The 13,643-nt window shown below is 39.8% G+C and overlaps 1 protein-coding gene across 3 annotated transcripts in view; it reads left to right on the forward strand.

Moving 5' to 3' along the window:
- DNAJC12 (DnaJ heat shock protein family (Hsp40) member C12) overlaps positions 1 to 13,643 on the forward strand; it is a 52,469-nt gene that overhangs the window by 16,360 nt on the left and 22,466 nt on the right. For all 3 annotated transcript variants that reach the window (XM_036026896.1, XM_028512830.2, XM_036026897.1), the window contains one exon: positions 12,673 to 12,812. In XM_036026896.1, coding sequence (XP_035882789.1) covers positions 12,673 to 12,812 — 140 coding nt within the window. The remainder of the gene's footprint in view (positions 1 to 12,672; positions 12,813 to 13,643) is intronic.

The following is a 13,643-nucleotide window of genomic DNA, read 5'->3' on the forward strand; positions in this document are numbered from 1 at the left end:
TATTTCACTAGCATTGGACTGTAAACATAACCTAAGTGTGTTTGTAACCAGATGGTTGTTTTGATAAGAACTTGCTGCTGTGTTTTCTTCATTTTAAGGACCTTAGTATGTCCATATATGATATATATCCATAGGTATGATAATATATTCATACTTTTGTGTTTTACTTTATGATAACTTGAATTTCATTAGCGTAACTTTAGACATAATTGCCTATGTAGATCTTATCTTGAAAAAGAACTAAAAAACTAATAATCCTTCCTTGACCTCTCTCCCTCCTGCCGCTCCTCTATCTCCTTCCCTTTAGAGCCAAAGTTCTTGAAGAAGAAGTCCACAGTTAATATCTTTACTTAATATACCCAGTTGTCAGTTTGTCCCAATCTGACTTCCTTCTCACCTTTCTTGGAAGCTGTTCTTATAACAGTCACCAAAGACTTTTTGGCTGCCAAATCCAGTGATTGATTTTTTGTCCTTACCTTCCTTGAGCTTGCATCAGAAGTTGGCACTGTTGACATGGTCTCTTTCTTGAAACACTCCTTTCTCTTGGCTACCAGGATGTGCACTCATGCTTTTCCTCCAGCCTCTTAGGCTGCTCTTCTGAAATCTTTGTGACTCCTTCTCTACTGCATTAAGGCTCCCTCCCAAACTCTCCTCTGGGCTTACTTCCCTTTTGTCTCTGGAGTCTAGTCTAAGTCTGTGGCTTCAATCATCAGCTCTTTGTTGATGGTTCCCAAATCTATCTTAGTTCTTGCCCTTCATTTTCAGACTATAGTTTCAACTGCCTCTTGGAAATCTCTATTTGGAGACATTTCAAAGTCACCTGTCAAAAACTGGACTGACTCATTATTCTCCTCTCACCCTCTCTAAAATCTTGTTCATTTTTTAATGTTTCCCTATCTCAGTAAATGGAACCACCATCTCTTCAGTTGGCTAAACAAAAACCTTGCCTCCCTCCTCTCCACATCTGGTTGGTGCTGGTGATTTACCTTCCACATCTCTCTCCTCTTCCCCCCATCCTCATAGCTACTATAGTAGGTCACCTTCATTTCATGCTTGGATCCTTATGGCAATCATTGAATTGCTTCCCACTGGAGATAGTGATTTTTCTTTTAAATAAGGGAACAAAATAAAATATTTAGGATGTGTAAAGAATACCAAAACAAATGCCCATGTAATGTATCACTTAGCTTAAGACTTTACCAATGCAGTTAAAATTTGTTGTGTATTCATACCCTGATTTTATTATCAGGGTAGGTAATACTATATTAAATTTGATGATTATGTTTGCTATATGTGTATACTATAGGTGTGTGTATAGTATGTGTATTTGTACAATTTTTCAATAAGAAAAATATTATGATTAAAATCTATCTGTAACTCCACATTGCACAAATGGTAAAACAGAAACTCCTCTTCATTAAAAGATGTTTCCCTTCCTAGAACCTGACAAGCCAGAGAAGAGGCCCAGAGTCATGTCTGCATTTAGCACCTGTGATTGTTGGGGTGTGGGTGGGTGTGGGCATGGGTGTGCGAGAGTGCACAAGTGTTAAGGAGTTGTGTGTTGCTCATGTTCTGATTTTGGGGAATTAGTACTTGGTTGGTCCATACAGTTATGTATGTCATAATAATGATTTCACTCCTGTGATATTTTTTATCAAGTGTGTGAATAAATATCTAAATATTGGTACAAAAAGTTTCCCTTATCTTAAAGCTCTTTATTATATTTTTTTCTAGAAATCACTGATCCCTTTGATTTGTATAAACCATTTTCTAATATAGGAAGTCACTTTTTTTTGTTAAATACTTAACTATTACTTTTGCTAATTTGATTCCCCCCCTTTTTATTAAGGCATAACTTGTTTAAGGCAACATGAACAAATCACAAGTGTAAAGTTGATAAATTTGTGTGTACGTATAACCAGTTTAACCACTGGTATAGTGTGCTGCTTCAGGCGAAGATGAAGATCATTTCCAGCACCCCGAGAAGTCCCTTTTCATGTCCTGTTCAAGTCAGCACCCTCTCCCATCTGTGGATCTCTGTCATCATTGACTAGTTTTGAATTTCATATATATCCAATCATATAATATATGCTGTTTTTGTGTGTGTGTGTGTGGCTTCTTTTGCTTTACCTTGCATTGGTGGTATTTATCCATATTGCACGTGTAGCTCTTTATCATTGCTGGGCCTTTAGGTGCAAACCCATCATGCTGTGCCCCCGCCATGTCTCCATTTTCATTTTTTCTCCACCACCATGCCTACAAGTCCATATTTTAGCTACTTGGAAATACCTTGGTTCCATAAGGTGCTCTGTTTTCTACTCTTCAGACCTTAGAGCCTGCTGCTTCCTTTGCCTGGAACCCTCCCCCCCCCACCCCCCAGAGGCAAGTATACCTTCCTTGCCCTGCAGTCACTCTCTGGCTTCAAGTCTCAGCTTAGCTATCACTTCCTCTGGGAAGTCATGTATGTCAGGCAGCAAACTGTGATCAGGACACCTCCCTGTTGCTTGTTTACATATTAGTCATACTGGGAGCTCAGTGAGGCAGACCTCCTGCTTATCTTGTTCAGCATCTACCACAGAGAACGTCTTTGCACTTTGTGCAAATAAATTCTTGAGCGAGTGAATGAATGAGTTCATGAACATTTTTTTAGGAGATATTAATTACTTCCCTGAGCTGGAGTTAATATTAAAATAGGTATCTAACTTGAAAGCATAAACATCTGGTAAACACTTAAAACCAACTACCAGCCCCGAGGTTATTCCTTAACTGTTTTTTTTTTTTCCCCAGTGAAGTGCAGATTTGAGTTGTTTCTCTGTCCCTGGAAAACAATTTCTATTTGGGTTACATGATGAATCACTGTGCAATCATTGCCATTTCTAGTTGCCATAGTGATGGGAGTTTTCACGTATGGGCTACCACAGAGCTTCTTATTCAGAGAAACACTGCACAGTGTAAATATTGTTTAAAATGAAAAGGTACACACACATCAATATCTTCCTTTGTCAATCTTGCAGTTGATAGATGACTCAACCTTTTGGTAGAAATTGTTTTCAAATCTGTTTAAGCATCCACTTACTCAATTTGGATGAATACGACTTTGTGAAATCTAAGTGTTTCTTTACATACTTGAAGAAGGATTAGGGTTTCTGATAAAACATGTTTTAAGGTGTTAAAAAAATTCACCCAGATGCTGAATTTTGGCCTGGCAGAAATCCAGAATACACTAGAAAGATTTTGAAGTGTATTTCATCAAAGTGAAGAAAGACTAACTTGTTGAGCAACTGTAGATGGGAGAAATTAAACTTAAATACATACCTTTTGGGTCCACTAAATATAGTCTCAATCATTGCCATTGAAATTACTGAGTTGTTAGCACGATGGAGTAGTAGATATGAACACAGGTTTGACTGTCTGGATTGCTCCTACCTCCCACTTCCAAACCATCTGACCTTGGGCAGCTTCTCACAGGTAAATGGGTAGATGAATAATATTACTACACGGGCCTACCACGAAGATTACATGAGGTGTCCTATGTGCTGGAAGAGCTCAATGTGGCAATTATGATTCTGTGGACTTTGTTTTCTTGTTTTTATGCAACACTATAAGATAAAAATTTAACAAATTGGGATGCTTTTCTTTTTTTGTAAGTAACCATTAGAGCTTTCTTGCTTGCATTTAAAGTTACTTTTAAATCTAAGGCTTTTGGAAACCCCTTTTCTCCAGGTGTGGGTGATGGAAGCAGGGCAGGTTGTGCTACACAAATTGTGTCACTGAGCTCCAAAGATCCTGGCTGCCCTTCATGCCAGTCCTGTGTATGTATGTGACAGTAACTGTTTCAGGCCAATGCTTTAAAATGTGCTTGTCTTTGACCCTGAAAAAAGGGGTCAAAAGTTTTTTGAAATGGTGTTTTTGTTATTGATTTGCAGTCTTCAAAGACATGGATATTTGAAGGGTATCTCTTTGTTCCTTGCTGGTGTCTTTGAATGTCTCATTGTTTTCCTACTTCAGAAACTCTTCATTGCTTCTTTCCCTCAGAATAAAAGTAACATATAGTAATAAGTAATATTGGAAGTGAAAGCCTGCTCTTAATCTCTCTCTTTCAGAGAACTGCTGTAACAGTGTATTTGTCTTCAGACTTCTTTCAAAGCATATTCTGACATCATATTATTATTATTTCTCAAGTAATTACAAGTGTTCTGCATTTAAAATGTGGTCATAATAATACAAATTCTATTGTGAAATAATGAGCTTTCAAAGTAGACCTAGGAGTTAAGTCAGAATGTCTCTCAAAGATCCCAGCCTCATTTGCTCATATAAGCTCACAAAATGAGATCTCTCTTCCCAGAACTGGTAAATATTTATCTTGTGTGATTCATTTGATTAGCTGATATGTTAAAGGAGAAATATAAGCCCAAACTCATTTTTATTAAATGTCGGGAAGAAGATGGAACAAGGAAAAGGCCACTTAACGGGAAAGATAAGGCTTCTTTTGCTTTTGCTTATCAATTGTTGTTGAGGGACTGACATCAGAATCAGCCCAAGCAGGCTTCTTTTGTTCTGGATACTCTAGAAAATAGGCCAACAGTAATGTGCAAAGAGAAGGTGACTCATAAATAAATATGTAAATCTTTACAACCCCTACTCTAGCAGTAGCTGGCATGTGCTTCTGTGGTGATAATTTAATGAGCCTTTTATTCCTTTTGGAAAAAGTGACATCTCATTTATACAGAGAGACATTTACATAGGGAGACATTTACATTGTCATCAACAACAGGAAGGATTGTTCAGTGCAGCCAGCTGATATGACAAGATGCTTTTATTGGTTTTCTTTGTTTTCCTGGGTTCAATGGCCCCATCTTTAGGCTCTCCCCTTTAACTCATTAATTGCCACCTCCAGTGGTGATGTTAAATAGTGAATGGCCTATTAGGTACCTGTGCTGTCCAACCCTGGAGCAGGGTCCTTGGGTGCTCTCTGTGGCAGGCTGCAGCTCTGGTTGCTAAAGGAACATGTAAAGTGGTGTGTTTGGGGGACTGGGGATCAGGAAGGTCAGCTCTTTACCAATTGGGGCACAGAAGTATTTCAGTGCCCCAACACTGAATGGCTAACAGTTCTGGTAGCCATTTTGTACAGAAGTTTTCACAATGGGTATAGAGGTACAGTTAGTATTCACTACACTTTTTTTTTTTAAGATTTTTATTTATTTATTTTTAGAGAGGGAATGGAAGGAGATAGAGAGAGAGAGAAACATCAATGTGCGATTGTTGGGGACTTTGGCCCGCAACCCAGGAATGTGCCCTGGCTGGGAATCGAACCTGGGACACTTTGGTTCCCAGCCCGCACTCAATCCACTGAGCTACGCCAGCCAGGGCTGTATTCACTACACTTTTGCCCAAATACCTGTTTTAGAGGATTTTGACTACTTTCCATAAGGTATTTTTAAGCAATATTAGGGTAATTTTAATTATTTTTGCAATAATACTATTAAAATGTTCCCAATTCACAAAATGTTATAAGAGTGTGTGTGATTTATTAGGTGCTTAGAGCTCAGGGAATAGCACTATGTGATTATTGTTGTGTTCACAGTCAAGATGGAAGGCACTCATGCATGCACGTAGTGAACATTTTCTGAGCACGTGCTGTACTGTTCCCATGGAAGGGATGCAGCAGAGAACAAAAGAGATGAAGTGTCCTCTTGGAGTGTATATTCTGGTAGACAGATTGCAAACAAATAACTATATAATGTCAGGGGGTAAGTACTATAAAGTGAAGTAAAAAAAAAAAAAGCTCTGACTGATGTGGTGTGACTCAGCTGGTTGGAGCTGGTCAGGGCACATGCCTAGGTTGTGTGTTTGGTCCCTGAGTCCCTGGTCAGGGCACGTGCGAGAAGCAACTGATTGGTGTTTCTCTCTCACATAGAGGTTTCTCTCCCTTTCTCTCTGCCTCCCTCCCCGTCTCTCTAAAATCAATAAGCATGTCCTTGGGTGATGGTAAAGAAAAAAGAAAAGTAAACAGAGCAAGGGAGAGAAAGGCGTGGGGCTGATGGGATGAGCAGCCATTTTGTACAGCGTGGTCAGAGAAGACCCCTTCGACAAGACAGCCTCTGAGCCAATATCTGAGGGAAGTCACATGTGTGCCTGGAGCAAAGTGTTCATGGTAGAAAGGACAGAGGACAGCAGGTGCCAAGGCCCTGCCTGAGGCTGAAATGCTGTCAAGGAACAGCGGGGAAGCCACTATGGCTGCGGCAAAGGGAGAAGGGTAAAAGCAGAAGGAAATGAGGTCAGAGAAGGAAGAGGGGAGTAGAGGGTAGGCAGAGCATGTCAGGCTTACTCGTCATAATAAGAATTTTTAGCTTTATTCTAAGAGAAATAAAAAGTCGATGGAAGTCACTTTGGGCAGAGGAATGAGATTATGTGACTTATTTTTTAAAAATATTACTCTAACTGCTATGTAGAAAATAGACTGAGGAAAAAGCAGGGAGATCAATGGGGAAGCTACTATAGTAATCCGGCTAAGACGGATTGTGGTTTTGACCAAAGCGGTGGCAGTGGAGGTGGTAACAAGAGGTCAGGTGTTGGGTATATTTTATTTTATTTATTTATTTTTATTTTCTATTTATTTTTTTATAGAGAGGGGGAGGGAGAAAGACAAGGAGAGAAACATCAATCAGTTGCCTCTCACATGTGCCCTGACCAGAGGCTGAACTTGCAACCTAGGCTTGTGCCTTGAGGGGGAATCACACCCGAGGCCTTTCTCTTTGTGGGAAGTGGCCCAGCCAACTGAGCCACACCAATCTGGGCAGATCTTCTGTATATTTTAAAAGGTAGAGCCAACAAAGTTTGCTAATGCATTTGAACTGATATGTGAGAGAAAGAGAAGAGTCAAGGATGACTACAAGTGTACAGAAAGCTAATGAAATATTTCCTTACTCTCCATATGTTACAGAACAAACAAGGGGGGCCTGGGACGATATACTCTTATTGAAAGAAGCCCGTGGGTCCGTTATGTCCGCCACCTGAGGAAAGACGTCTCTCAATGCCAGAGATTCGTGAAAAGAAAAGGAAATGTTTATTTAATGCTATACGAACTTAAAGTAGTGACCTAATGTCTTTATCAAAAATCCTAAAGTCCCTTAAAACATCCACAAACAGACACAGTCCTTCCTTCCTTCCCCCTTTGCCCAGTCCAGAGTATCTCAGGAAAGGAAATAGAAGTCCATGGCTCAGGCAATCCTCTGATTATTCCCAGTTAGTACTCCACCTCAACTGGGAGACCTCCCTGGGTTTCCGGCACTCTCAGCTATGTCGCCAGGATCTCTGCTAAAACCAGGTGGTGGTTCCCCCTTCTAAAGCTGCGAGGGTCCCCACTCTGGCAAAGGCACATGGCCCTCTCTCCTCGAGCCATGGGGGTCTCCACTCTGCCAGAGCCATGTGGTTCTCTCCCTCAGGGCCGCAGGAGTCTTCACTCTGCTAAAGCTGTGTGGTTCTCTCTCCAATGGCTGCTATGTCTGGGTTTAAATCCCCGCGCCAGTCTTCCTCTGCAGCCCCATTTTCGACTCCTCCTACACTCGGCACACTTGCCCTCAATCTGCTATCTCCTCCAGCTTTTCTGGTCGCCATCGTGGGTCTGGGCAGGTGTGACCCCATGTCATGGAACCAATCTTCTCTGAGCTCCCACGCAGGCGCTGTAACTTGGGGAACCTGCCCCCCAGTCACATCTTGCGGGGGGAGGCCCCTTTCCATCCCCCTGGCCTTGAGCATGGCCATAGCTATTTAGCATATCTAAGTGACCAGCCAAAGGCTATAGGTATGTTAAATGACCACCCCATGGATTAGCTGCAAAGCTGCCCTGCCTGTTCTTGCTCTGTGTGCCCCTTCCCCCAACTCACACCTGTGGGGGAAGGGGTGGAGACATCTTAAAATCTGGACACCTTGAGTTCTGGACCCCATTTCAAATGCCTATTTGGGGTCCCCCCTCTTGGCTGTACCCTGTAACACATACAGAGCCAGCCTTGCCTCTATATTTCTATTTATCACATTGTATTAAAATGACTTGTTTTTATATCTGGTTCCTTACTAGGCTCTGAGCTTCTCAAGGGCACAACCTGGATCTTTTTGATGAATGATGAAGTTTTTATTACCCCTGGAAGTGAGGGAGAAAGTGAGGATTAGAGGGTAACATGCGTCGCAGGAAAGGCAGGAAGGCAGTCAAGTGCAGAGCAGCAGCTAGGGAGCCTGGCAGGCTTGGGTTTGATTTGTGGCTCCATTACTTGGAGCTTCCAGACTCTGGGCAAGTTACATTAACCTCCATCAGCCTTAGAGTCTATAAAATGGAAATAATAATAGTAATAATTATATCTACCTCATAAGATTGTTGTGGAAAAAAATAAAGAAACCCTGTACTCATTAGCAATTACTTCTCATTTTCTCCTGCCTCGTTTCTGGCAACCACAAATCTACTTACTATCTCTATAGATTTGTATATTCTGAATATTTCATATAAATGGAATCATATAATGTGGCCTTTTGTGACTGGCTTATTTTGTTTAGCATAATATTTTTAAGGCTTATCTATGTTGTAGCATGTATCAGCACTTCATTTCTTTTTGTGGCTGAATGATAATTCCATTACATGGATATACCACATTTTGTTTATCCATTTATTTGCTGTTGGACATTTGTGAATTTTGAGTTGTTTTTGCTTTTTGGCTAGTACAAATAATGCTGCTATGAACATCATTATACAAGTTTTTGTGTGGACATATTATTTCAATTTTATGTAGTTTATGTAGTTGTCCCTTGGTATACATAAGGGATTGGTTTCAGAGCCCCTGTGGATACCAAAAATCTGTTGTGTAAAATGGTAGTATTTGCATATAACCTAATTATATTATGATTATAATACCTAATACAATGTAAATGCTACGTACATAGCTGTTTTACTATATTGTTTAGGGACTAAGGACAAGGAAAGACTTGTGTACTTGCTCAGTACAGATGCAACCATTATAGGCTTAAACACAGTACATGTCAGCAACAATGTAACATTTGTTTATGAAAAAAATTTTTTTTAAGCCAGTAATTTTTTAAAAAGATTTTATTTATTTTTAGAAAGAGGGGAAGGAGGAGAGAAAGAGAGGGAGTGCAACATTGATGTGCAAGAGAAACATTGATTGGTTGCCTTTCACATGCCCCCAACTGGGGACGTGGCCCTCAACCTAGGCATGTGCCCTGTCCTGGAATCAACTGGCATTGGTTTGTGGGACAGCACCCAACCCACTGAACCACACCAGTCAGAGCTTCTCTGAATATTCCTGAGTCACAATTGTTAAATCCATGGATGCTGAACCTGGTATACAGAGGGTTGACTGTACTTACAGTTGAAATTCTTGGGCCATATGGTAACTCTGTGTATAACATTTTGAGGAACTGCTGAATGGTTTTTCAAAGTAGCTATACTGTTTTATAGTTTTCTGTAATTAGTTTTCCAGTTTCTCATTAACACTTCACATCCTCATTAATACTTGTATTTATCTTTTTATTTTAGCCTTTCTAGTGGATGGGAAGTGGTGTCTCAGTGTGGTTTTGATTTGTATTTCTCCAATGACTAATGATTTTGAACATCTTCTTATGTGTTTATTGGCCACTTGTATATCTTCTTTAGAGAAATGTTTATTCAAATCATTTGCCAATTTTAAAAGTAGGTTAATGGTCTTCTCATTGAATTGTAAGAGTTCTTTATAAATTTTAGATACAAATCTGTTATCAGATTTATGATTTGTAAATATTTTCTCCCATTCTATAGCTTTTCTTTTCACTTTATTAAAGTGTTTTGAAGCAAAAATTTTAAATTTTGATGAAGTACAATTTTTTCTTTTATTACTTGTGCTTGCACCTACAGTGTCATATTTAAGGAACCATTGCCTAACTCAAGGTCACAAAGATTTACTCTGATATTTGTTTCTCAGAGTTCTGTAGTTTAGCTTTTGCATTTAGATCTATGATCCATTTTGAGTTAATATTTGCATGTGATGTGAGGTAGGGATCCAACTTTATTCTTTCATATGTGGATATAAGTTGTTCCTGTGCCATTTGTTGAAAAGACTGTTTTTTTCCCAACTGAATTGTTTTGATACTCTTGCAGAAATCCAGTTGACTATAAATGTGAGGATTAACTTCTAGACTCTTAATATTTCATTGATTTATGTTTATCCTTGTGTCAGTGCCACAGGTTTTTTTTTTTTTTTTTTTTTTGTTACTGGAGCTTTATAGAAAGTTTTAAATTGGGAAGTGTGAGTTCTTCCAACTTTGTTTTTACCTTTCAAGATTGTTTTGATTATTCTGGGTCCCTTGCATTTGCATATGGATTTTAGGATCAGCTTGTCAATTTCTGCAAAAAATGGCAGCTTATATATTGATAGACACTGTGTTGAATCTGTAGATCACTTTGGGGAATATTACCATCTTTGCAATATTAGGTTGTTTGATTCATGAACATGGATATCTTTCTACTTATTTAGCAATTTTAATTTCTTTCAACAGTGTTAATAGTTTTCAGTGTATAAGTCTTATACTTCTTTTGTTAGCATTTTTCTAAGTATTTTATTCTTTCTAATGCTACCATAAATGGAATTGTTTTCTTAATTTCATTTTCAGATTGCTCATTGCTAATGTATAGAAAAATTGATTTTCACATATTGATCTTATATCCTGCTCTATAGAAAATTTTTAAATTTATTTTTTTATCTTCATTTGAGGACAGGCTTATTGATTTTAAAGAGAGGAAAAGGAAGGGAAAGAGAGGGAGAGAAACATCATGTGAGAGAGAACCGATTGTTTGCCTCTTGTATGCAACCCAACCAGAGACCTCCAACTGAGGACTGATCCCACATCCTAGGCATGTGCCCTCACTGGGAATCAAACCTACAACCTTTTCGTTTATGGGATGATGCTCCAACAAATTGAGTCACACCAGCCAGGGCTCTACAAAAGTTTTAAGTTCACTGAGGGGCAGAAGTGACATTGGAATTATTTCCAACAGGACCATGAAAGGTTTCTATTGTATGCCATCTGGTCAAATAGAGCAGTGCCAAAGTGTTGGGAACCGCCCTGCCTGGTATCAGAAGCTGTAACCCCTGCCAAGGCTAAGGCTGTGGGAATGGCCTTGAACCATAAGCCAGCAAAAGACAAAAGCTTATCTCCCTGGCAGGAGCGCTGCTTCTGCTGCTTCATTCATAACTGAACCCCAAAGCTTGGTTGGTTAGCCAATGATGGGTAAGATTCCCCAAGGGGAGAATGACCTAAGACAGGCACAATCACGTGGGAGGCCCCCGAGAAAGGACTTTGGGGGCTACAGCAAAAGGGGGTGATAGACCCTCGCTCCTAGGCTTTGACATAGCCTGAGTCCTCATGGTCTGGGAGAAAATCTCCTTATCTCTTGGTTGCCTTAGTTCCCTTGTTCCACCTAAGCCTGAAACAATGACAGGGTGGTGCAGCTCTGTGCTGAAAAGGGCGGGTTCCCTGGGTGATCAGGTCTAAGAAAGAATATGTAAAATCCTGTGAAACCTGCTTTGTTTAGAATGCTTTCAGTTGAATGAGAAGGGTCCGAGGAAGAAGTAAGTTTGTTCCTCAAAGTTTTACAGCTCTTTGACCCTGACTCAAAATAGGCCCTCAGACTTCATTGTTATCTATTGTTTGATCCTTACTTCCTAGCAATGAGTAATGAGCTTTTACCTGAATTCTTATGCAAAGGAAACCAATAAAAAGCCTCGCCGAGGGGAAATGGGGCGCTCTCCCCACCAGGGAGGGTGGCCAAGTGGTGCGCTCCCCACATGAGGAGTGGCCATGGCGCCTTCCAGGAGAGAGGGTGGCCAAGGTGCTCCCCACATGACGAGTGGCCCTGCTGTTCCTATTCCCCCACAGGACCTGGTTGTCTCTGTGTATGTTTTTCTTGCGTTTCGACGAGCCATCCGCAGCGTTCCATGATCACTGCTGGCCAGTGACCCACACATCACCAAAGCTATCAATTATCAACCATTTACCATGGTATTTCCTGTGCTTAACACCTTCCAATAACTTACTATTGCTCTTATAACAAAAAACAGAGCAGAATCCTCACCATGACCTCCAGTGTCTTGGATACTGGGTCCTTGTCTACTCTAAAGCCCCATCCCTCATTGTTCATCTACTGGCCCTGTGTTCCCCAGACACACTGGCATTCTCTCATTTCACTAAATTTAGATGCCTTAGGTATTTTTATTTATAATTTTCCTCAAGCCTGTTCACTACCCTCTCTGAAAACTACTACTAGAAAAGGTAATTTTCTTCCTAGCAGACAAAATTATAATTTTTCCAATGTTTGTAAATGTCTATCCCACTAAATAGATCATGTCTATTGTTTACACCTATGTCATCAGCACCTGGCACAGAAACTGGCACATGACAGGAGCTCAGTAAAGGGAGTGGATAAATTGTGAGCCAGGCACTTTACATACATAATCTCTCTTGTCCTTGTGATACACTTTACAAATGAGGAAACTAAGTTTGAGGAGGTGAACTGGTTCAAGGTAACACAGCTGGTAAGTGGCAGAGACATATTCCAATGAGATTAGTATTATTGTTTGGGAGTTTAATTCCTCCAAGAGAGAAGTCCTCATCTTTTGATTTGTTTTCCAGTGGAAACTTTTCAGAAACTGCAGAAAGCAAAAGAGATTTTGACTAATGAAGAGAGTCGAGCCCGCTATGACCATTGGCGAAGGAGCCAGATAGCAATGCCATTCCAGCAGTGGGAAGCTTTGAGTGACTCTGTGAAAACGGTAGGTTTCTCTCTGGGATAAAGTGAATCTGTGAAGCCCAGGCTGCCCATGGATTAGATTTACATAGTAGTTTAAAGAGTCAGTAGGGACTAGGAGGGAGAAGGTCAAGAAGGTGGTAGAATTGGATAGAACTTAATCAGTCCACAATATCCTGTGAAGGGAAATTCAATGAATCAGTGCCAGAAGAGCCTAAGGCTGCGTTTGTGAATCTCTTTGGCTGTTTGATTTGTTATATACACTCCCCATTATTCTTTACTGTTTTATACATTCTGATACCTGAGCTTCTCAAGCTTCTCATATAACACTGCTGAGTTTTGAACAATCATCTTTTTAGTTCATATCAGCTTGTTCTCTTCTCAAGGCTTATAAACTCCATAAAAAAGGGTCTGATTAATCAAAGAACGCTATAAATTATTTGTAAATTATTTTTGTTATAAATTCTGATGAAAGAATTATTGGATAGTTGTAGAGGGACTTTAAATCAGTGTGTTACCTTTTTTCATGCCATTAAAAAAACCCTAAATATCAAAATAATCACCTTACATTTTTAAATTATATTTTACTGATTATACTATCACAGTTGTCCTGATTTTTTCCCCTTTGCCCCCTCCACCCAGCACCCCCTACTTCCTCAGGCAATCCCCCATCATTATACATGTCGTATAAATTCTTTGTCTAGTGCATTTCCTATTCTGTACCTTACATCCCTATGGCTATTCTGTAACTACCTATTTGTACTATTATTTACTGTGTTATGTGTTTTATTTTGTTTTTATATTGACCTTATATATTAGAGAGAAAATGTAATTTTAAAGGTTTCTACATCCTAAG

This window comes from Phyllostomus discolor, chromosome 5 (assembly GCF_004126475.2).
Source record: "Phyllostomus discolor isolate MPI-MPIP mPhyDis1 chromosome 5, mPhyDis1.pri.v3, whole genome shotgun sequence".
NCBI classification, from domain to species: Eukaryota; Metazoa; Chordata; class Mammalia; order Chiroptera; family Phyllostomidae; genus Phyllostomus; species Phyllostomus discolor.